The 27,419-nt window shown below is 25.4% G+C and overlaps 1 protein-coding gene across 1 annotated transcript; it reads left to right on the forward strand.

Annotated features, from left to right (window-relative positions):
* Positions 1-6,899: 6,899 nt before the first annotated feature.
* Positions 6,900-15,831, forward strand: LOC100213225 (chymotrypsinogen A). Its single transcript, XM_065814325.1, has 6 exons — positions 6,900-7,054; positions 8,985-9,341; positions 11,912-12,140; positions 13,931-14,124; positions 14,234-14,457; positions 15,607-15,831. The coding sequence occupies exons 1-6, from the start codon at positions 6,958-6,960 to the stop codon at positions 15,718-15,720; spliced, it is 1,215 nt and encodes a 404-aa protein (XP_065670397.1). The 5' UTR covers positions 6,900-6,957; the 3' UTR covers positions 15,721-15,831.
* The last annotated feature ends 11,588 nt before the right edge of the window (positions 15,832-27,419 follow it).

Consider the following 27,419-nt stretch of genomic DNA (forward strand, 5'->3'; position numbering starts at 1 on the left):
TGATACCGTATATGATGTTTTAATGCTTATAATATTATTACACATACTATTAAAGATGTCGCTTAAATTTTATATATATATATGTATATATGTAAATTATGTTAGTGTATTTTACAAATAGAGTGCTCAATGTTCATAAAGAACAGAGCAATAATAAATTAGTTAAAAACACTTATCTAACTTTTTTCTTCAACTTGAAGTTTCACCATTGCTAGATCATCAGGAAAAGTGCATCATCAGGAAAAGGAACTGATGATCCAGCAATGGTGAAACTTCAAGTTGAAGAAAAAAGTTAGATGAGTGTTTTTTACTAATATATATATATATATATATATATATATATATATATATATATATATATATATATATATATATATATATATATATATATATATATATATATATATATATATATTGATATATATATATATATATTGATATATATATATATATTGATATATATATATTGATATATATATATTGATATATATATATATATATATATATATATATATATATATATATATATATATATATATATATATATATATATTGATATATATATATTGATATATATATACATATATATATATATATATATATATATATATATATATATATATATATATATATATATATATATATATATATATATATATATATATATATATCAATATACTGATATATATATATCAATATATTGATATATATATCAATATATTGATATATATATCAATATATTGATATATATATATATATAAAATATATATATTTGTTATATATATATGTACATATATTTTATATATATATTTATATATATATATATATAAAAAATATATATATGTACATATATTTTATATATATTTATATATGAATATATATATATTATATGTATATGTACATATATATTTATATATGTATATATATATATATATATATATATATGTATATATATATATATTATATATATATGTATATATATATATATATATATATATATATATATATATATATATATATATATATATATATATATATATATATAATGTATTTATATATTCACATCTAGAACATATAATTACAACGAGAAAGGATTGTCTTGAGTTTCAGAGAAACTTCTAAATTTAAGAAGTGTTTTATTAAAAATTAAAGAAAAGATATATATTTATATATACAATATGTGAGTCTAGATCATTACAATGCATTGCAGTGAACCATGTGCAATGAAGGTGATGTCCACCTAGAGTTAAGGAGTTTGAAAAGAACAACTCATTTTTGTCAAAATTCAATCCCATTGTGTGAAATCTTAAGAGAAGAGTTTGAATTGAAAAACAATATTCGACATGAAATAGAAAACATACCGGTTGAAATACTCAAAAAATGTAATGAAAAATTCAATAAAAAGAGCTGATTTGTGTAGAACCGTTAAAGGCGGACATTTAGTTGATATCAGTTTTCAAAATTGACAAATAAAAAATTTAAATGCTAAATAAACATATTATTTGAAAAAAAACAAAAATCTTTCATTTATTTCAAAATTGTAAGCAAACCAAATGGGGGAGTTAATTTTGCTTCACCCTGTATAATGACCAAAGTCAAATAAAAAGTTTTGTATTAGTTCAAAGAATTAATATTAATAAAGCAGATATATTTTGTCATAATAAAATATCAAACGAGTTGAATAAATACTTTACAAATGTTGGGATTAGTCTCGCAAATAAAACTATATCAACTTCATTTAAAACCTATCCAAAAATAAACAGATGCAGCAATGTATGATAGCTTAACTTTTATTGAGTTTGACGCAGCTCATTTTTTTTTAAAAAAAATCTCCAGGGTTGGATAAAAATCCCATTAATATCCTTATATCTAACAAAAAAGCATTATAAAACTTTTGTTCCGCATAGTAAACTTATCTTTAAATCAAGGAATATTTCCTGATATACTTCAAATTGCAAGAGTGTACCCAATTTATATAAATATTATTTAATAAGTAATGACTGTATCTATGGACCCATATCGGTATTTTCTGTTTTCTCAAAAATCTTCGAGCGTGTAGCTTTTAATAGAATGTTTAATACTTAACAAAAAAAATTTTAATCCAAAACAATTTCAGAAAAAACATTTAACTGAACATGCCATTATTGAATCAGTCGACCAAATAACTGATGGTTTTGAAATGATGAGCTTAAACTTGGAGTATTCATACATTTATCGAAGACACTCGACACAGTTGATTACTTTATTCTGTTAGAAAAACTAAAATTGTACGAGGTATGGAATGCATTATATCATTGGATTAAACTTTATCTATCTAATAAAAAACAATATGTTCAAAACAAGAAATCCGGAATACTGAATATTCTGTGTGAGATGCCTCAAAGATCGATCCTAGAACCGCTCTTATTTTTCATTTATGTTAATAATTTTTATAATGCATCAGTAAAACTAATTCCTATCATTTTTGCAGACGATATAAACCTATTTTTATCCAATAACAATATAAATCAATTATATGCGAAAATAAACATCAAATTAGAAAAAGTAAATACTTAGCTCAGGTCAAATAAACTTTCTTTTCACTTTGAAAAAACACAATATACCTTGTTTTATAAAAAAACACAATATACCTTGTTTCATAAAAAAAACACAATATACCTTGTTTCATAAAAAAAATACAATATACCTTGTTTCATAAAAAAAACACAATATACCTTGTTTCATTAAAAAAACACAATATACCTTGTTTCATAAAAAAAACACAATATACCTTGTTTCATAAAAAAAACACAATATACCTTGTTTCATAAAAAAAAAACAATATACCTTGTTTCATAAAAAAAACACAATATACCTTGTTTCATAAAAAAAACACAATATACCTTGTTTCATAAAAAAAACACAATATATCTTGTTTCATAAAAAAAACACAATATACCTTGTTTCATAAAAAAAACACAATATACCTTGTTTCATAAAAAAAAGCAACAAGAAAGCCTTCCTCTAAAACTGCCAATACTTATTCTAAATTAAAAACAAATTAAAAAACAAGATGCTATAAAGTTTTTAGGAGTTATTGTGGATGATCATCTATCATGACTCCCACACATAAAATAGTAATACCATTAGTAATATGCATCGAATTTGCTCTGTGTAAAGCTTATATACTTCTGCTTAATTTATTGCTACATTACTTATGCAAATATTACGTGGGCAAGTTGTCAACCAATAAAACTTAAAAAAATTCTTTGTGTATAAAAGCTTGCTTGTAGAATTATATACAACAAAAACGACCACCTAAACCTTTTAATGATGGATAAAAAATGATGAACATATATCAAATAAATATTTAGCAACACCTAAACTTTATGTATATACCAATAATCTAACTCCTGAAATCTTTATAAGTAAATTTAATAAAAATCAAAATGAGAAGTATTTCTTAAGAATAAATCAAAGTAACACATATGAACGACCTAAAAAAGTATACAAATACACAGAATATAGTGTAACTTATAGATGAATTTTCAACTTATAGATGAAAAAAAATTTAAACATTATATCTCTTATTTGACTCTTTGTATTTTTATGTATTATGTGTAATCTTTTTATATTATATGTTGAATACAATATTATATATTTATTTAAAATTTATATTTTTAAATATTATATCTTTTTTTATGACTTTTCGTGGCTATTATTATCTATTAATATTATATCTTCATTTTAACTGTTTGTATTTATTTTTTTGAAATAAATTATCATAAAAATAATAAAGTAATTTATTTTCGTTTTCTATTTTTTAACATCATATCATTTAAATGTTAACGGAGCAAAACAAAATGAGAGAACGGCAACTCCGACAACTGGACAATTTATTACCAGACCTCATTGATTTAGGGACTGCCTTAAATACTTACTATATATCAGAGTTTTTACAATCATATTTACAATATGATTGTATAGAAAATATTTTGATTTTGGAGCTTCACAACTTAATTTTGCCCTAGGGCCCTGAGCCAGCTTGAAGCCGCCCTCTATAAAAGTATTTATGAAAATCGAAAGCACCGAGTAAACAAAAGAAAAAAAATTAATGAAATACATAGACGATTGTTTAATTCGGTATAATCGTTTTCTTTTTTTTTATGTAGTTATTAAGATGTTCCCAGAAGTCGGACTTTTTACAGAGTACCAGAAATAGCCTAAAAATAAGTAAAGGTTATAATTAGAGATGACATACTTCCAAAAATTGCCATTCAATATGTACACTTCTATTGGCAAAAGATAAAAAGATTTTAGCAAGTTCTTTTAGAATAATGTTTATGAAATATATATATATATATATATATATATATATATATATATATATATATATATATATATATATATATATATATATATATATACACTAGGGTGGAGTGAATTTTAGTTTTTTTTACAATTCGTTTAGCCTGGGTGTGCAAAAGTTGTCTATTCATTTCAGAAATACTCTGGAAAAATATCAATGCTCTAGGAAATTATCTTGAGGTGCCTCAAGACCTTTAAAATTTTAATGGGTCCCTAATATTATGTAAAAAAAAATTTTTTCAAAAGTATGTAATGTTGGGTCTAAAAAGAACAAAAATTTTATAAAAATTTAAAAAATAACAATTATTTTATAAAAAAATTAGTATTTTAGATTTTTTTTAAATTATAATTAAAAAAAAAAACTTTTTTCATTTTTAATTTAAAAGGTCATTTTTTCTGCAATAAACTATAAAATAACAATTTTTTTTAAAAATAATTGTTATTTTTGAAATTTTTATAAAATTTTGCTTCTTTTGAGACCCAACATGACATTCTTTTGAAAAACTTTTTTTTACATAATATTAGGGACCCATTAAAATTTTAAAGGTCTTGAGGCACCTCAAAATAATTTCCTAGAGCATTGATATTTTTCCAGAGTATTTCTGAAATGAATAGACAACTTTTGCACACCCAGGCTAAACGAGTTGTAAAAAAAACTAAAATTCACTTCACCCTAATATACACTATTGTTCATAATTATTCGAACGACATTAACTTTTTTTAAAAAAAGGTTTTTACTTAACTATTTCTAAAGTTTATTTTTGCACTCTTAGATAATTTAAAAAGCATAGAATTTTGATTAAAATGTTTTGATAAAAATTATAAAAATAATAAAATTGCTAAAGTGGCAAAACTACATAAAAAATGGGCCATCAATGAATGTAAACGTGGACCGACAGGTCGAAGTATTAAAAATTAAAAAAAATGAGAAGATTGTCTGTCGGAAAAAAAATTGATGAATGTATAACAAAATAGTGTGTATTATTGACTGTAAAACATGGTAGATGTAGTGTTAAGGTGTGGGACTGTTTTGGTTGGAATGCCACAGGTGATGTTGTAAAAAGAGAGGAAGTAATGATTAAAGTATCTTACTTGGGTACTTAAAAAGTCAATCTTTACCTTTGGAAAGTTGGGTTAATGGAAAGCCATTTATTTTATCAGAAGAAAATGACTTAAAGCTTAAATCTATAACATGTTCTTCAGAACATTGAATAAGTTTTTTGACTTCAAGAATGATCAAATATTGAATCGAATGACTTTGCCTCCCTAATCACAAGATCTTTCTTTTATCGGGTTTTTATCGGAGGAATTAAAGTAATGTCAAAAACTAAGGCCTAATGATGCATAATATCTAGAAAAAACTTATTAGTTAGTGACATAGTTAGTTAAACGCTGCGATAAGCTATCAGCTGGTTAAAAGTAAAACGCAATTTTTAACGCCAGAGATAAAATAAATTCCTATTTTCATGTCGCCGTTTGGTTAACAACAGGAGTTATGGGTCCTGAAACATTTCTGTAAAGAACAAAGTAGTTACTCGCAACCATTTCGTTAATTTAATTTTAGCAGTTTTACAGAGCTTTAGTAAATATTTTTCCTGTAATTAAAAGTAGTTTTCTTAATGATGATGAAAATTTTAATGGGGAGTGAAAAAGCATCTGAAATTACTATAGACAAAGTAATTAAAGACTGCGTTTACATCTCCACTGCATTAAGTTATATAAGTCTAGTAAGGTGTAGACCAGGAAAATAGAATTGAATCACAATTTTACTTGTTTGATTGCATCTACAAATAATTCTCGAAAAAGTTTTTATAATGTTGAGTAAATTGAGTCAATTTAAGGATTTTTGTAAAAAGTACTCAAAAATTTTTTTTTTAAAGAAATATTGTGTGTTATCAATTAATTTTAAAGCAAAAGTTTATAAAGCTTTAACTTTCTTCTATTAATGACGAGTTGTAACGCAGGCTGCAGACGAGTTGTGACGCAAAGAATTGTTTTAGAAAGTGTAAGGGTGGCTCTAAAATTTATTACTTAACTTTTTTGGGTTCATATTGAATAATTTCCACTTGCTGATAACCAGAACAGATATTGAAGTGTTTATTCTGGTTATAAAACAAAAATTGGATACATTTTTCTTTTAGAACCAGAAAAAAAAAATTAATATAAAACATTAATTGATTATTTAACTAAATTAAACATTAATTAACTAATAGTTTATGATATAATAGTTATTATTAAACTATATCAAACTATCTAAACTACAAAGTTTAAGTTGAGAGCTAGCTATACTAAAATTAGGTTCTAAATATAATTGCTTTTTATTATTATTATTTATTGCTTAATCTATTTTTAATGAACGTTTTAATAACTAGTTTTTTAATCTAGTTACGTCTACAACGTGTAGTGTATTTCGACTGAAAAAAAGTATTTTATTTTTTATTATGTTAAACCAGTTCAAAAATCAGTTTTTACCGGAAAGAAAACTTAAACATATTGCAAAACGTAAATAAAGTAAGCTGATTATATTATCCGGAAGCAAAATTTAGCACAGTTAGACTGTGCAATCGAATTTTTGTCTCAAACAATTTATTCGTTTTTAAAATAAAGATCATGTCAAATGTTTTAAACCTTGCAATTTTGTTGGTGGTTTTTGTAACTAATTCCAACGAAAGTCAGAATTTAAAGGGTAGCACACAATCCTCAGAAGGTAACTTATTTTAAGTTGTATAAATTAAAGTTGAAAAAATTAAGCTCGATTACCCAAATACCCTGTTTGCATTTTGGCAAATTAATTAGTCAACTGTATTTATTATCAAAGATATATATTTAAAAGAAAACATTATTCAATATTTAGATTGCTAAAAGGTATTTAGACAAAATGAGATTTCATAAAACTAAATCTCACTTTTAAAAAGTTAAAAAACAAAAACTCAAATCAGAGACGTAAATATAAGTTTGCCCCCTCCCCTTCCCCACAAAAAAAGTGACGGGGTCTGCCGCCTACAATTAAAAAAAAATGATATATACTACATTTGCTTTTTATATCTAGCTGATAAATCACGATTAAATATACAAATAATATTTCTTTTATTAATTAGAGAAAGATCCTAGAATCTCTGCTCCAAATAATTATAAAAATTAACGAACATTAAAATTACGTTTGAGGGAAGCATAGAATCTCTGCTCCAAATAATTATAAAAATTAACGAACATTAAAATTACGTTTGAGGGAAGCATAGAATCTCTGCTCCAAATAATTATAAAAATTAACGAACATTAAAATTACGTTTGAGGGAAGCATAGTTAATATCAAAAACTAGCTTTAGTATGACAGAATTTTTAAATTCATAACAGCTATAAATCTTCTGACGTGGTAATTCTTAGAATGCTATCAAAAATAGAAAGAAAAAAAAATTAAAGAATATCCTAAGAAACTTTTATTTTTTTAACTAATTTAAATATTAATGTTTGTGCTTTTTCGTTCTCTATTGCCAAAAATGCACAATGTTTGAGATGTTATTTCTTAAACTTGTTTTGATTAACTTTATTTTGATGATCTTTCTGAAACTGTCACAGGTATTGTCAACAATAGCAATACTGCTCTGTTTATATCTGAAAAATCGCACTCCATAAAACTGTATTTGATGAGCAGTAGGTTGGCTAAATCTTTTATTTTAGTTGTTTCTGTGACATCATTTGAGTTAAAAATGATTGCATTAATTATTGGATTTGAATCAGATCATCTTCTGACAAGTTTTGAGGTTGCTTAGAATTGAAAATCTTTTAAATTAATTTTATTTCAGTAAATAAATCACTTTCGATACTCTTATAAATAATTTCTACTAACTCATTAAAATGTCTTACTTATTTGGAGTCTTACTTATTTGGCCTCCTAAACTTAGAAGTTGGTTTTATTTGCCACTTACTGCAAATAGAAACCTTTAATTTAAATAAATTATAATTTGATCTAAAAGCTTTTAACGTAAATTTCAGATTACCTTATAAGGTAGCCGCTTTTTTTAGTTTTCAGGATATTTTTTAAAAGGTTTGAAGCATAATTTACATTCGTTAATATGTGATGGAAAATTATGCAACTAAAAACAAAGTCAAATTTTTTTTTCTCCTATAATTTTAGATCTTTATTTTGTTTTCCTCTTTTTAAATTTTTAAAGAAAATTTATAGCTATATATATATAAAAAAGAGTTAATTTTTGAGGACCACCTGCCCAGCCGGCATTTAGTCCTAAAAAGACTCATTTTAAACGTTTAAAATACGTCTTTTTGGATTAAAATCCCGCTGGGTTGTTGGTTTGAACTCATATATGTCTCAGTCACAAAATCAACCAAATTGATCACATTTCAAAATGCTCAAAATTCAATTCATCTTATCTGTTTTCCATTAAATTTTAGGATATTCTACAGTACATCTAGATACTCCAAGATGTACAAGATGTACAAGTATAGTACATCTAGATACTCTCAGAAGATTATGTATTTAATGATGAATTATTAAACTTTTTTTTGTAAGTAATACATCAAGGGTAATAATATACGCTGTGCGGATATTTTTATATAATGTTGTAGCAAAAGTTACCAAAGCAAGTTTGATTGATTGAAAAACTCGATTTTTTTTTCAGATTGTGTGGATGTTCAAACTCAGTCTTACTGCTTAAGTTACCAACAACTATGCATACAACATGAAAGATACAATCTTTATATGTACAGTTATTGTAAGAAAACGTGCGGAATATGTAAAGAAAAAGAAAGTTGCTCAGATCAAACGGGATCTCAAGGTCTAAATTGTGCCAATTGGAAAATTGCAGGTTATTGCAACGAACAAAGCATTTATTATGCCTCGATGTCATCAATTTGCAGAAAAACATGCGGATTTTGCTCAAAACCATCAACAAAAAAACCTAAAACTACAGCATTACCAAAGAAGCCTACTACTTCAACAAAGTCTGTTACTGGAGCCCCAAAAAATTTGTTTGCAGGTATTATTAAAAAATTTTTGAAATTTTTATTTATTTCTTTAATAATAATAAGAATAAGAATAATAACAATAAAAATTTTCTATTTGAATAATAATTTATTTTCTCACAATTGTCAATATTTCTATAATTCTTTGATTACATAGTGTTTGGGGTGTGTTTAACTTTAAACTAATCAACAAAACAAAATATCTTTCAATTTCTAACTTATTTTTAAAACAGATAATAAAAAAAAATTATTGTAAAAAAGTTCATTAAAACATAATTTCTTATAAAAATTCGCTAAAACAGTTGAACTAGAATTCTTAATCTTTTAAATATGTATAAAAAAGATAAAGCAAATAACAAATAAAGGGAAAGACAGTTAAGCGGCCTAAATTTTTTTTTGCGCTATTATTTATGGAGACTTAAACATATTTTAAAATATTTATTATAAATATTATAATTATTGTTATAAATATTTTTTTATGAGTAATAACTATTATTAGTACTATAAATATATAAATTATCAATAAAAATGTTTATTATTATTATTTATTACTATTATTATACTGATATGCATTTTTACACTTGTTTTTTTAAAAGAAAAATAATATTTTAAAACAAATTACTTTAGTCACATTATTTTTTTTTTTAATTTTGTGAGCGCAAACTTTAAATGCGTATTTGATAAACAAGTAAGCAAAATGTTTTTTATACGTTTTATGAAAGATTTTACGTCGCGAAAACGGAAAACATCATTTATAAAATAATGACGTATTTTGCCGTCTGCAATTTTTTTTTTTTTTTTAATTTAGGTGCTCCAAGAAGACCTTATGGTCTTGTCACAGAGCACCGCGGAAGTGCATTTAACCAGGAAGTTCACGCCTCCTATCTTACCGTGACGCGAAATTATGTCCAGAACTCGTTTTTGAACCTCAGTCTCCTGCTTGTAAAGCAAGCGCTCTAACCACTGCTCCACGGCCGCACAAAATATATGTATTATGTGTCTTGTAACTCACTACTTTTTTTTCCTTATTCAAACCTAGACTGCTAGAGAACAACCTGCACCCTAACACCTCCCATAAAATATTTTGGGAGGCACTGACTATGTATAGGGTCTGAGTTGCAGGTTAAAGCTCAAACCTTAAAACGGTCGATAATTTAAAATAATTTTTTTATATTTTTGGAATTAGGGTAGAGCGGGGCATATAGGGACACTTAAGAAACAAATGCTAGTTGCGGATAAAGTAATCATAGTTAACACTGTTTTTCATAAATTTCCTAAAATTCATTGATATAAGAAAATAAAAAAACAAAAAAAATTTCTAATAACAAGTTATGAGAACCATACGTAACCATAAGTTATGACAACCAAAGTAACGAAACTTTAGACTAGCAAAACTTTTACAGTTTGTTAGCCTAGAGTGGTGGGTGGGTGGTGGTGGGTGAGTGGTGGGTGGGGTAAAACGGGACAGTTAAAAAGCAGCAGTTATTTGTCAATTGTAATTGAAAAATAAAGGCTATCTATTGCCAAAATATGTTCAGCCATTAAACTCTTAAAAAAGTAACATACCAATAGAAACTACACGCCCATACACCCATACACAACAAAAAAGAAATAACAGCTAAAATAAATTTTATTTTGTGTGTTTTATTATAAAATACCTCCACTCTGCTCTAACCTATATATTATTAAATTGGTAACTGCTACTAAATTTGAAATTAAACAAAATATTTTATGGATCACATAAATCACACAAAAAATATCCTGAAACTGTTCGGCAACATTTTTGATGAGCTGGCTTATTAACAATATGCTAATGTAGAGCAAACTCAAATATGCCATATGTATCAGCAGCATTTCTAGTTCTAAGTTTCTGTTTACTCACACTAAAACTGAATTTCATCCCGTTTTGGATAATTGATCTTTCATATATAACTTCATACCTTCATTTTTTACATTAAACACTATTAATAATCGAAGTTAAGTTATAAAAATAAGAATTTCTTTGAATTTATAGCTAAAATTGATTTTATAAATAAAAAAAAACAACATTTTAGATTAAAAATAAAATCATCACCATCAAACTGTAAACAGCATTGCGAAATGGTAGTATTATATTCAATTAAATAAATACTTTTGTTGTCCCGATATGAACCACAAAAGTCATTTTACTGAATTTAATACTACTCAAAAAGCTCAGTTCCAAATTTTTTTTTTAAACCAGATTCTAAAAGAGGATAAAAAATAATGTCTGAAAAACATAAACCTTTTACAGATAAAGCAAACTCGCAAGAGTTCAAGATAAATTTTTTGTACCTGTAACGCTTACGAAAAAATTTTGTTTGCAAGTTTTATTTTTTGCAAACTTATTGATGCATTTTGGTACTTTTAATGCAATTGAATATTAAGTAAAAGCGACCTCAAATAATAACCGAAAATATACTAATTTAGCCTTTATAATTTTTGATTACTCAATCATATATATAAAAAGAGATTCTGTTTTAAAAGAAAATTGAAATTTGACATGTATTATTTATTATATCTTTATATGTCACTATTTTAATCATATAGTATATAAAACATTTAGAATGCGGCAGGAATAAACTCCATGAAAGAACTATGAATAAAGATGCATTTATGATTGGTGGAGATGAAGCAGCTCCGAACACGTGGGTTTGGCAAGTTGGAATATATTTTTATAAGGAGTTTGTTTGTGGTGGTACTTTGATAAGTCCAAATTATGTACTTACAGCAGCACACTGTGTTATTTACAGAGAAGCCAAGGGAACGACCGTTAAAGTTGGAGATTATATTAGGTAACTGTGTTTGTGGGTGAATATATATATACATACATACATACATATATATATATATATATATATATATATATATATATATATATATATATATATATATATATATATATATATGTATATATATATTAGGGTGGTTCAAATCCACCCTAATATATATATAATATAAATATATATATATAAATAATATATATAATATATTATTTATATATATATATTTATATATATATATTTATATAAACCCTAATATAAATATATATATATATATATATATATATATATATATATATATATATATATATATATATATATATATATATATATATATATATATATATATATATATATATATATATATATATATATATATATATATATATTAGGGTGGATTAGATTGATCCCTTATATATTGAAAAAAATTTTTTTTTTAAAGTATGTCAACCTGGTACTCAAAAGAAGCGAAATTATATAAAAACTTAAAAAATAATAATCAATTTAGATAAAAATATTTTTTTCAGATATAATTTACTAAAAACTATTGTTTTTAAGATGAAAATAAAAAAAGTCAATATATTTAATTTTTTTTAAATAATTTTTTTTATTTAAATTTATAATTATTTTTTAATTTTTTATAAAATTTCGCTTCTTTTGAGTACCAGGTTGACGTATTTAGATAAGTGCAGCAGACAATTTTAAAAAAAGTTGTTTTTTGAACCACCCTAATATATATATATATATATATATATATATATATATATATATATATATATATATATATATATATATATATATATATATATATATATATATATATATATGTATATATATATATATATATATATATATATATATATATGTATATATATATATATATATATATATGTATATATATATATATATATATATATATATATATATATATATATATATATATATATATATATATATATATATATATATTCTTGAATGTAGACATCATGTATGAGAGTATGTAAATTATTATTTTATAAACATCAATTAATACGAGTTTCTCTCGATACTAAATTTATTTTTATTTTTTATTTATCTTTATTAAAGAAATTTTCGCTGGATTGTTGTGACCAGCGTCTTCAGCTTTAAAGATCTTTTTTTGTTTTTTTGTATCTTATTTTTAAAACGGTAGTTTTATTTTTTGTCAATGGGGTGGTTTAATCTTTTTCTGACGTAAGTGCGCTATAAATGGTGTCCAAAATTTTGTTGACACATATTGACCCTCATCTAAATTGATACCGTTTTGCTGAGGGGCACATTGGTGGTACTGTATTTCGAGTGCCTCACGAACTTTCCTATCAAACTTTTTAGCATCAACTTTTAGAGTTCTGCAACTGTCCCAGTTAATTTGTTGTGAACAATGCCTCATGTGTTGTCATGTCATGCCTCATAGCTAATGCAGATCGTTCTGTTATATTTCCTATTGTACTGTTGTGTTGTGTTGCTGCATGCGTGTTTTCTTTAAAGCTTTAAAGCTGAAGACGCTGGTCACAACAATCCAGCGAAAATTTCTTTAATAAAAATAAATAAAAAATAAAAATAAATTTAGTATCGAGATAAACTCGTATTAATTGATGTTAATAAAATATATATATATATATATATATATATATATATATATATATATATATGTATATATATATATATATATAAGTATTTTCTTTCATATATATGTATGTATATACATATATATGAAAGAAAATATATTTGTATTCTTTTGATTTTTGCATTTGTATTTATTTAAAATGATTTATCTGTAAAAGAGACGAAATGGATGAAAACGAAAAAGAACTAGAAGTCGAAAGTATAGTTTATCATAAAGAATACAGCGACGAATCACTTGACAATGATATTGCTTTAATTAAATTAAAAACAAATGTTAAGTATAACGATGATGTTGGCGTGGCTTGTTTACCAAAAGCAAATATTTTAGTTAACACTACATGTTATATAACAGGTTTGACTTTTCTTTTATGTGTAAACTTCTTTGTAAGTTCCAGTAACATAACAGTAATTGTATATTAAAAAAGAAAAAGAAAAAAAAGTTATAAAAATTATTGGTTTAGGATGGGGTAGGTTAGCTCCTGGTGGTTTATCAGCAAACATTTTGAACGAAGCTCAAATGCCAATAATCAATAATAAAAAATGTGGGGAAAAAAATAAAGATGACCTCGGAGTATCAAAGATAACCGAAAATATGCTCTGCGCTGGATTTGATTCCGGAAGTAAAGTTTCTGGATGCCAAGGTGACTCAGGAGGACCATTAGTATGCAAGAATAACAACTCTTGGGTAAAAAACATTTATGATTATGAAATTATTGAGCGTTTCATTTATTTATATTTTTACAACTACGTATTGATTACATTTTTTTTATACCGTAATAATATAAACAAATCACACTTACCTTAAAAAAACGATATTTAAAAACCACTGTTAATATACATGTTAAAAAAAAATTTAATAAGCATTATTTGAATATATTATAAGAAATTTGATAAGACTGGTTATGTGGTAATAAGAAATTTGGTAAGACAAGTTATGTGGTAATAAGAAAATCGGTAAGACAAGTTTTATGAAAGAAAGTTAAGTGGTTATTGCAAGACTAAGATGAGTCTTATCATCAAGAAACTTAAAAATACACATTTTTAATCTTATAATTATTTTCAATGGGATTAGGGATTGTCCATAAAATACGTACGCACGTAGGAGGAAGAGGAGGTCTACAAATGGCGTATATGAGATGGATGGGCAGGTGGTCAATTATAAAAGTGAGGTTACACTAAATTTAAAAAAATGTTAAAAAATGTTAGGTAAGTAGGTTAAAAGCGTAGGTACTTTTAGGGAAGTGGGGCGTACTTAAAAAAGCGTATTGCGAAATGCGGAAGGAGGAGGAGGAGGGGGGTGGGGTTAGGGGATGGCCAAACTAAAAGCGTACGTACTTTATGGACGACTCTTTATTATGATTTTTTTTCAACTTGATATACTGAATGAGTGAGTGAATATTTGTGCGTGCGTGTGTGTGTGTCTGTGTTTAAGTTTGCGCGTGAGTGTTTGCATGTTAATAATAAATTGCTTTTTTATTAGATTACATTTTCTATGTTAGACTGTTTAACTAAAAGTTTTAGTTTTAATTTTATTAGTAGTATTTGTATTAAGAACAAGATTTAAGAAATTATAATGTCTGAAACAGTAATCCTACTGGGCACGGTGCGTTTTTTAAACTTTCTTTGGACATTTTTAGTTGGTTTAAACCTAATAAAAACGTCCAAAAAACGTATAAAAGATGCATCGTGCCCACTGGGGTGTAATTATGTTTGGAAAACAGTTTGTCATTTAAATATGTACCAAGATAAGAAACAGAGATTTTCTTTTCCTTTTTTTTGTAGAAATAGAAACTGTTTTTAAAAGTTTTTACTAATTTTGTTAATTTTATTTCAGACGCTGGAAGGCGTTGTAAGTTGGGGATCTGGCGTGTGCGATGCCAGTCATCGGTATACCGTTTTTACAAAAGTGACAAGATATATTGATTGGATAAAGAGTAATATGAAGTAGTATGATGAGTAGATGAAAGAAGTTTAACTTTTTTACAAAAATTATTTTCCTTACTTATATTTAAATATAACATTTTTTTGATATTAATCATTCAGATTTTAAATATACTGACGAAGTTGTACTCAAACGAAAAGGTCCAGTTAAAACCCTTTATAATTTTATATAATATAATATTATATATATATATATATATATATATATATATATATATATATATATATATATATATATATATATATATATATATATATATATATGGATTTTAAACGTCGATGAGTAATAAACTTAAACAGAAGATTACGATGTTAAAATATCTAATCGTGCATAAAAGGAGTGAATAAAATGTTAAATAATGTGAGATTAAAAAAGTAAAAAGTTTACGTACGTCGCTTTAGACTTGTCTACATAATCTTTCTTTGTTTTGCCTTTTAATGTTGCGAGAAACAAAACTCATCAAAAAGCCACAAAAAGTTAGTTTAGTTTTTAGGCCCCTAAACTAAAACATTTCTTTCACAGATTTTTCATTTGATACTTTTTTTTTAAAAAGTTATTAGTTAAAGTGTTTTTACTACTGGTTTATTAAAGTTATACTTTCCTATAGGTTGAGATTGAAACCGTTGAAAATGAAAAACCGCATCTATTTTTATTTTTCTAACCTTTTTTAAAAATAAAATTTCTAATGAAAATAGTTTTGACTCGAAATATTTTTAAATTACATCTTTAAAAAATAAACTCAAAACTTTAAAAAAATATTTTTACTACGATACACATAAACATAGCAAGTATAAATAAAATACTTCTATTAATTAAAAGTATAAAAAGAAAAAGAAGAAAAAATATTTACTTAAAAACTATGGACATGAACATATATTCAGTGGAATCAACTTCTTATAACTTACTAAGAAAAACTCAATCATTAGATTATTTCAAGCACTCCAAATACCAACACCCAAGTAAAGCTTAATATTAAAAAAGTTTAGTTTCAAATCTTAGCGGTTCTCTGCGACAAGACCTAATGGTCTTCGTTTAGTTTCCAAATTCTTTATTTTTTTTATTTTTTATTGATATACTCGTTTGTATTTTGATATACTTTTTAATATATTGTATGAATATAAACAATAAATGTAAAATAAAGAATAAGAAAATGTATATCGTAAAATCGCCTAAGTACGGTCACTTAAGCTTTGAACATTTATTTATCACGCATAAATAAAAAATTTTGAATTTTTTTCCTGAAACATACAAAAAATTATATTGATAATTGATATTGTAAAAATATAAAATTAAGGAGGGTGTCGCCCAGGGCTCAAAAAAAAAAGTCTTTCGGGGCACTAAAGAAAACAAGAAGGAGCACATTATTATTTTAGCAGATTGCATATAAATATTATAATTTTTTTTATAGATTCAGATTTACAAACTAATTAGAAATATTATTTGAGAAAAAAAAGTTTGTAAAATTTGAGTTTTGCATGCTTTTTTAATATTTTTTCTTACATGACCGAAGTTACATGGTGACCAAACTTGGGGGATTTAACGGTATATATTGACAAGCTAAAATACTTTCTAATTGACTCCAATTACTTATTTGGTATGATTTGTCTGACAGAGACGTGGTGTCTCGACAAAACATACCAAACAAATTCAAACTTTTTAATTCAAAACTATAATGTTATATTCTGAAAAAAAAAATCTTTGATGCCGATAGCGAAATTTTTACAATTGAGATAACCAATAAGAAATCAAAAAATGTGCTAGTTTCCACCTGTTATAGACCGCCTGAAGGTGAAAGAATTAAGTTTTTAAACTACCTAAAAGAAAATTTTCTCAAAATAAAAAATTAGAAGAAAAATATTTTTTGTATTGGGGATTTAAAAATAAATTGTCTAAACTACAATCGCTATTACTCAACTTTTTTTTAATAATATGTTCAAAATAAATATCCTTCCAATCATCAACAAACCCATCTGGGTAACCCCAACCTCTGCCTTTGCTATATACAATAAACTGACAAATTCATACCTCGAAAATTCCATAAAAGTTGGAGTTATTAAGACAGATGTATCGGACCATTTACCTACCTATTTTTCATTCTCACAAGATACAAAAACAATTTGCAATTCTCAAACCAAAAGAAAAATTAATTCATCTTCTATTCAAAACTTTAAAGACTCGCTATTGGCCGTATATTGTGATAAGGTATATCAAGAATGTAACCTTGGATACACAAACACTGCATACAATATTTTCACTGATATTTTCCTTAAATATAACAATAAACACTTCCCAATGAAAGAAAAAGAAATAAAGAACAAAATATTTGTATTGCCCACGGATCACATCGGAAATTAGAAAGTTATCAACAAAAAAAAAATAGAATATGAAGAAAACCTCTATATATAAAATATGAAAACAAAACCTTTATCGCAGAAAACTCCGACAGTTTTTTCGCAAACATTAGTGCTAACGTTGCTTCTTAAACTTAATGTTTTGATAACTCTTTTAAGACATATGTTACAAAACAACATAGAAATTTAAAATTTAATGGACTTAACTATGATTATCTAAAAATTGCAAAAAACTTATTAAAAGTAAATAAGGCCTCGGGAATTGCCAATTTTTTATAATAAAAACCTTCAATCGTTTAAATACCAATTATTTTTACTCAACTGAGGCAATATTAACTTTTCTGAAAAAATTAATTTAACTTAAAAACCCATTTTGAAAACTTTTTATGAAATTTACGCTATTGGTTTCTCGAAAGCAGAACTGAATTATAATCACACAAAAATTTAATCGCTTTGGATTACCAAAAAGTCTCCAAAAATCTTCTGATATTAAACAAAAACTTTATATTAAATATTCAAAATTAAAAACAATTAAGAATCTAGCCATTTACAAAGTTATGCAAAATTGTTTAAATAAACTTAAAAAAAAATTTCAAGTGAATAATTCTACTATTCACTTGAAAGATACAAATCAATTTTTTTTCAAAAAAAATAAACAAACATGCCATTTTAAGCTGACAACGAGTTTAGCTGACTCTTTTAAAAGTACACAATTCACACTGGGAGTTTTTATTGATTTAGCAATAGCGTTTGATGCAACTGATTATAAAAATTTTAGTGTTGTTACGACTAATTAATAATTAAACTGTCGAATAAATTGACTAATATATTTTCTAAAGTTGATTAAAATCGACTAAATACATTTTTGAAATTGACTAAGTTAACTAAAAGTCAATTTAGTCGAAGTATTGGAATAATTTATTTTTTTGAAATAAATTGAAAAACTAAATTGTTAAATATATATATATATTTTGTTGTTTATATATAAATGAATAATAAAATTACAATAAAAGTTTTACACTACACACTGTTACGGAAAAAGTGTTCATGTTAAAGGAAACAGGTATAGACGTGTGATACTATATGAACACCTTTTAGGTGTTGCCATAAAAAGGTGTTGATACAAAAAAAGGTATTCATGATACATTAACACCAAATAGGTGTTGCGGTTAAAAGGTGTTCATGCAAATAAAGGTGTTCATGTTACATTAATACCCCAATGTTTGAATAACGCGTTTGTGACGCAAATATTTTAATATTCAATAGTAAACATGATCTTAACCTTTTTGTTTACTCATGATTGTCATGAATTAATAAGATTTTAAAAAATCTAAAGCTTTTTGAAAGGGCTGTTCCAAAAGCATACATATAGATTTTAAAAAACAACTTTTTAATTTAAATTTTATATTACATACACATTAAGACTATAAATATACAAGTAAATGTATAAATTATGATTAAAACAAAATTACAACTTAAACAAAATTTTTATTATTTTGTAATTTGTAACTTTAAAAATTTATACGATTTCTGATAACTTATTAGGGCTGACTTCACCAGCTTTTTTTACAATTAAACACATTGCCGAGCTGAATAACGAACTTGAAATAAATTGTTAAAAAAATAAGTATCCACTTTTCACGCACGATAAACGATTCTCTAATATAAAAAAACATTTTTAAGTATAAATTAATTTCATCAAAAAAAAAAAATTACATATTAAGTTACTTTTTCATTTATTTGAAATTATGCTGATATCCGATATCTCAGTAGAAGCTCTTTCTCTCAATTTGTATTGGTCAGAGGTTCAATCTTTCGCGCCTTTCCTTTATGAGAACTTAGACACGTACCGTAAAAACTTTGTACCAATTTTTGATAAAGAATGTAATATTTTGATTAATATAAAATATAAATACACGGATTTAAATATCTTGATGTTTCCATATTAAAGTTGTTATACAAGTCAACTATTAGGCCACAGCTTGAATATGCAGCATCTGTATGGAGCCCATTTTGTAGTTAAGATGTTAAGAGACTCGAAAATGTACAGCGTAGATCGACAAGGATTGAATCACTGAGAGGTATCTGTCATGAAGAAAGGAGTAAAATATTAGGTTTACCAACCTTACAAGAAAGGAGAAGAAGAGGCGACTTAATAGAAATGCTTAAAATATTAAATTCAACTGAATATATTAGATTTGAAGAGCTTTTGAGTTTTTATAACAGCATGTCCAGATATCGTCATAATAAAAGACTTCATCAACAATATACTAAGAAATTATGTAGGTATTATTATTTAACAAACAGAGTGGTCGACGATTGGAATTTACTGTCACAGGATGCAATCGATTCTGCAAAGAAAAACACGTTCAAAAACAGAATAGACAAAATTTTAAACTTTTGGTACCAAACTCTCTTTACGAACATTTTTTTTATTTTATTGACGAAATTTTACATTTAACGGCTGTTAGAGTCTAAACTCTACGTAGTTTTGACTCACCAAACTTAAATAGTTTTTACAGCAATTTTTATATTATATTATATATAAATACAAACAATAATAACTAGTTTTTAAGAAAAAAAATAAACAGTAAAAATTAATGTAAATAGCAAATATCCTTTAAGCCTAATATTAATTCAACATTATTTTTTCTTTCAGATGCTGTTTCTGTTTCACTGTCAAAATCTGCTAAAATAGATTTTCCTTATTCATTTTTCCACATCACCACCTCCATTTATGTTTTAATAACACTATTGTTCAAATCGGAGGAAAAATTGTCTATTGATACTTTTTAAAACTTGTTTCCTTATGTATGGTAATAACGCCCAAATTTATCAATCCTCAAAACTGACTCCTCAAAACCAACAAGGTTTGGTTCTATTAAAATTTATCAATCCTTAAAACTGACTCCTCAAAACCAACAAGGTTTGTTCTATTAAAACCAACAAATTTATCAATCCTCAAAACTGACTCCTCAAAACCAACAAGGTTTGGTTCTATTAAAATTTATCAATCCTCAAAACTGACTCCTTAAAACCAACAAGGTTTGGTTCTATTAAATCGAGATTTCTTTGGAACATGTTTTAACCATGAGTTTTTTAAATAAATAAATAATTTAAAAACTGTGTATGGTGGCAAAATTTCTTCTAAATCATATCCAAAAACATCACAAAGAATTATTTTTTCAGCATAATTTATTTCATGAGTAATAACAACTTTTTTAAGTCCAGGGTCATCACGCAAATTGGTTTTGTCATTGTTCCAAATGTTACAAGGTGGAAATCCTACAAGTTCAATAAGATTAATGTTTTCAAAATGAAATTTTTATTCTTTATTGTTTATAGCTTCAGTTAAACGAAATTTTTTTTAAATGTTTGTTGTAATTTTACGGGTTAACTGTGAACGCTTTATAACATTTGAAAACAATCATCACCAGTTATATTGTTTGAAAAAATTGTACTGTATACTGTATAATTTTGGAATTTTAAATAAGCAGCAACTAACATTTTAACATCAAGTTTATCTAATGGAAATCCCCAATTAAACAATTATTGTTTTGTTAGAAAAAAATGCTCCTCCATCATAAGTGAGTATGGTTGGTGCACCAATGCTTTGAATTCATTTCATTATAGATACTACTTCTTAGTATATTGAACTATTTTGAAGTTTGACGATCAGGGTTTCCTTTATGAATCGCCTCCATATACTATTTTAAAGAATGATGTTGGAAAAAGTATTGAATATAAGATTTCCAATATTATGTTTGTTATATTTATGATTCATTATGCTTAAAAAAAAGTAAATATAAGCAACACAAGCAAACTCTGCAATTTGTACTTGTGAAAATAAATGTGCACTTTATTAACTTAATTCTAAATTTGATAAACTACAGTTTATATTTGGCAGTCACATCATTATTACATTAGTCAATTTATTGAACACTAACTTATCTTTAGAGTTAATAAAAATATAAAGTTTCATAAATTTACAAAAGCAACAACAACAACAACAACAAAAAATAGTTCAGCTTGATAATAAATAATCTTTATTTCTAGAAACTAAGTTATTTTAATAATATATTTTTTAAAAACCTAGGTAGAATAATTAATGAAAAAAGTCTAGGTAGAATAAGTAATGATTAGGCAAATTTGAAATAAGTATTAACTCATTATGCTCTTTAATAATAGTTATACTATTGTTAATGAGTATATTTAACACTATTATTTACGTGATCAGTGTTACCCCTAAAGTTTATAATCTTCTTGTAAATTGTAATATTGTATATACAAATTATATATAAATTAAAATTATACATATATTGTATAAATTATATATATACATATATATATATATATATATATATATATATATAATATATATATATATATATATATATATATATATATATAAAAGTAAAAGAATAAAAATTACATCTAGATGAACTATAACCAAAAATGAGAAGAAAAAAATGTTGTCTGAGCAAAGATTAAATTTTTGTTGCAAATGCTCTTCAATATATATTGAAGTTATATATTATTTATATATCTTATATAAGATATATATTGAATATATAGATATATATTCAATATATAAGATATATTTTGAATATATAGACATGAGTTTAATATAAATTGAAGGGCTCAATCTCAAATGCTTAAAAAACTTGTTGTAAATGCTCTTCAATATTATACTGAAGAGCATTTATATTGCATATATATATATTTATATTGAATATAATATATATATATATATATATTTATATTGAATATAACAGCATATATATATTTGAATTGTTGCATTTGCAACAATTTTCACCTTGGAACTTATGGTTATATTTTATCTTGATGTAGTTTTAATTACTTAAAAACAAAAAAAAATCTTTAAAATGGGCTCTTGATGATGTAATGGGCCTCAAAAGATAGTTGACCCTGCTGTTTCTTTAGCTAGTTTCTTTGTTTTATCCCGCTCAAACGTCAAACAGTATTTTCAATATTGTCATTCCAGTTGTTACGAAAGAGAAGCAGTGCAGAATTTATGACAAGTTCTCTGACTGTTCGAGTTTTTATCGGACATGCACACTTATAATATTGTTTCAAGTAATCAGAAAATTTGAAAAAATTTACATTGAAAAAATTTACAACATTAAAAGGTGAAGGTTTTTTTCTGCAACTTTAGGAATCTGACGCTAATTCTCAGGAATTTCAACATTAGCCTTTATGTTAATATTTGCCATGTCACAATCGCATTCCATATAGAAATGACCTCGTATTGGAAATCACACTTTAATACATTTAAAACATTTTTGAACGTGAATCATCCAATGCAAAAAAAGAAACACAGTGTAATTTTTGTTTTGTCCTGCACATCCATCGCAAAAAAAATGTAATTCAAAAACTGTGTCAGAAAGATTAATGATAAAATGATAAAGCATAGAGCAAACATCATCAGCTCCCTTTTTTCCTGTTGTTTCATCGTTTGTATAAAGAAAAACTTCATCACTGGATAGGAAGTGTATATTAAATGAAAAAGGCTTAAGCTGTCTTTGGTTATACACATCGTTAGTTGATTTATTAGGCAAGGGTAAATTCTTTCAGTTTTTTATTCGCTTTTTTGCATCTGATTTTCTGTTATAAAACACAGCTGCTTTTCTTGTGTGAAATTCATGCTCTGTTTCAAGATCTTTTTTTTTTATCAAGTTTGATAATATCTTCGCCAACTGCATTTAAAGCTCTTGGTCAGTGTGTTTTATATTTACAATGAACTTATCACAAGCTAAACAAGTGTCTTTTTGTGGAAAGCCAAACCCAATGTTAAAAACTACTCTGTATGTTTCGTATCCTAGTTTAAAAGTTGGATAAGCATGTTTGAATAGTTCAAATATTTTAGAGACATTTAGATCTTTAGATAAGTAATTTTTTTAGTTTTTCCAATAACATAATGAGATGACCTTCCTCTGAAAGAAGATATATATTTTTGGATAGCTTCACTGTCACTTTCTGGTAATTTGTGTAGCCAAATTTTACGTTTGCCTCTACCATCAATTGGAGGGCAACCTTAAAAAAACAAAATTACATAATATTTATATACCCAAATATATATATATATATATATATATATATATATATATATATATATATATATATATATATATATATATATACATACATATATACATACATATATACTAATATACATATATAAAATAAAAATAAAGGCTAAAAAAATATTTTTTTTAGCGTCTATATTCACCTATTTTTTGATAAGGTTTTTCATAAATTTAATAAAACGATTAATTATATTTTTTATATTTTCAAAACGGTTTCGCCTTGCCCTTTTTTATGTTGCACTAATAATTTTTGAATATAGGTTTATTTTAAATTTTTTAGTTGCCAAACAGGACAAAGCTCAGGGGAGCACGTGCCCCTCTCGCTCCCGCCCGGCCTACGGGCCTGGTTTAAATGGGTTTTACTAAAAACTCGTTTGTTTATTTTAAAATAGCATGTGAAGAAACTATATTATGGAAAAGGTATTAAACAATATTTGCATTTTTAAATCACAAATATTTTTCATAAGAATGAATTGTTTTCAGCAACATGTCATCTTTTTCAATGTTTTCAGCAAATTCTGAGCAGCTATATTTTCTTGAACTAAATTTAACGAACAAAATAGCCGCCAAAGTTTTCATTGTAATTTGGGATTTCCCTTCCGTCCAAATATCATTGGCAATCGAAAACAATCGCTCTACGGAAGCGTTTGTACATGGCAAACATAAAGCGGCTCATTTTCGTGAACGTGATTATTTTCGAAATAAGAAAAAACTTCAATACATCGCTTGTCACATTCAACAGACTGTAATTTCCAAGAAGAAAACTCTTCCTTTGTGCAATAAATAAGTTCTCCGAATTTCTTCGAACAATTCGTTGTCATCGAATGTGATTTCTATTGATTTTTTCAAAAAATTTATAGTTTTAATAATTTCAATCCATTCAACTTTACAGTTAAGTAAAGACCATTTAAAAACTTCAACCTGATTAAAGTGACGCGTCCACTTATCTATCACTCATCTAAACAGACACTGTAAAAAATGTCTACTTCTTTCAAAAATTGGTTTTTCAATTTACTACTTTCTTCGGTAACTTGCAAATGCTGTCTTACCATGAAAGGTAGAAGTTTTTCTTCTTTTCTAGATTTTATCTGGTCTTTCAAATCCTTTAATACTATGGCAACTTCAGTAGCAGAAATATCACCTTTCTCAACTTTTTTTACCGTGTTATAAAAATGTTGGCTTGACTGTGAACGAAAAGCAATACTACTTCACCCATTTCTTTAATGAAAAAGTCAAATAAAAGTTTCGGACAATTTTCTATGCTTAAAAAGTATGATCTTAGTAACTGATATAACTTAAGCACTCTTTCGATAGCTGGAATAATGAAATATGAGCATTGCAACCGATACGAATGATTTCACGGTTTAGCTTTCACGGTTTTTAAAGCTTTTCACGGTTTAACGATTAACTTTTTGTGAATATTGTTATTACCGTTTCGTTTTAAACCTCCATTTTGGTATTGATGCTGTCTGCAGAAATAGCCAAAACTTTTGAAGAAATTTGTTAGCACTAATGCAAAATAACTTCTGATAAAATATCTGATGTTTCTCTATTTACACAATCCATGTTAATCAGCCGAATTTGCACTCCCTCTTTAACATCAAAATAACGAGCCAAGATTGGATACATTTTAACGTCCTTGTGGTTTGATGCATCAGAAAGAATTGACACATATGATGCTTTTAATAAAGCATTTTCTAAGTTAGTTTCACAATATCCTTCCACGACTACTAATGTCAAATAGGCTTTGACAAATTAGTACATTTGAGGAGCTCATCTTTTATATGCGTTAAGAAAAGAAACATTTTTTTTTAAATTATCATTAAATGTGTTTAACCTTCTCTTCTTACTATTCATTTTTTGATTTTGATAAACAAATAGTTATAAAAACCTTAAATTACTTTTTTATGAACACTTATTTTTATGAACACTTATTTTTATGAACACTTATTTTTATGAACACTTATTTTTATGAACACTTATTTTTATGAACACTTATTTTTATGAACACTTATTTTTATGAACACTTATTTTCATGAACACTTATTTTTATGAACACTTATTTTTATGAACACTTATTTTTATGAACACTTATTTTTATGAACACTTATTTTTATGAACACTTATTTTTATGAACACTTATTTTTATGAACACTTATTTTTATGAACACTTATTTTTATGAACACTTATTTTTATGAACACTTATTTTTATGAACACTTATTTTTATGAACACTTATTTTTATGAACACTTATTTTCATGAACACTTATTTTTATGAACACTTATTTTTATGAACACTTATTTTTATGAACACTTATTTTTATGAACACTTATTTTTATGAACACTTATTTTTATGAACACTTATTTTTATGAACACTTATTTTTATGAACACTTATTTTTATGAACACTTATTTTTATGAACACTTATTTTTATGAACACTTATTTTTATGAACACTTATTTTTATGAACACTTATTTTTATGAACACTTATTTTTATGAACACTTATTTTTATGAACTTCTTATTAAAATAAATCGCTATGCGTTATTTACAATAATTTGGGAAAAAAAACTTTTCAAGGAAAACAAAATTTGCGTAAAACGAGTGCATTTTCGTTGTTGTAGTTGAAAAATCTTTCGAAGTAATTTTCTTTCTTCTCTAACGGGAGTTTTAAAAACTTTTTTTTTTTAATGTTTATGGGAATTTAATTCATTTAGTTTCGTGTTTAATAGTTAAGTTTATTGGAATTTTGTTCATTTTGTTTTTAACTATATTTTAGAAAGTTCATTTATTAAAAGTCTTTCAATTAATATTTTTTGAAAGAATTTATTTGCTTTTTTTAAATCTATAAACGCGTACAAACTCCAAACGCGCAAAACAACCGTCAAACTCTCTCTCTCTCTCTCTCTCTCTCTCTCTCTCTCTCTCTCTCTCTCTCTCTCTCTCTCTCTCTCTCTCTCTCTCTCTCTTTTCGCGGCTTTTTATTCAACCAATACTTGCGGTATTAAGGAATCATGTGGATTCGTAAACTATAAAAACTTCGGACAAGGCAGGTTTTTCCAAATGTAACCCTTGACATAACCGATTGTTCCATTTGGTTATGTAAAATTTTATCCTCTTTTTTTAATGACTGGACTAAATTTTTCACTTGGTTGTTAAAATAAATAATAAAATAAAATATGTTTGAAAAATAATAATAACTCAAAAATTTCAAAAATGTGACATCGCTGTTTTTTCCACTGAG

Source organism: Hydra vulgaris, chromosome 12, assembly GCF_038396675.1.
Source record: "Hydra vulgaris chromosome 12, alternate assembly HydraT2T_AEP".
NCBI lineage: Eukaryota > Metazoa > Cnidaria > Hydrozoa > Anthoathecata > Hydridae > Hydra > Hydra vulgaris.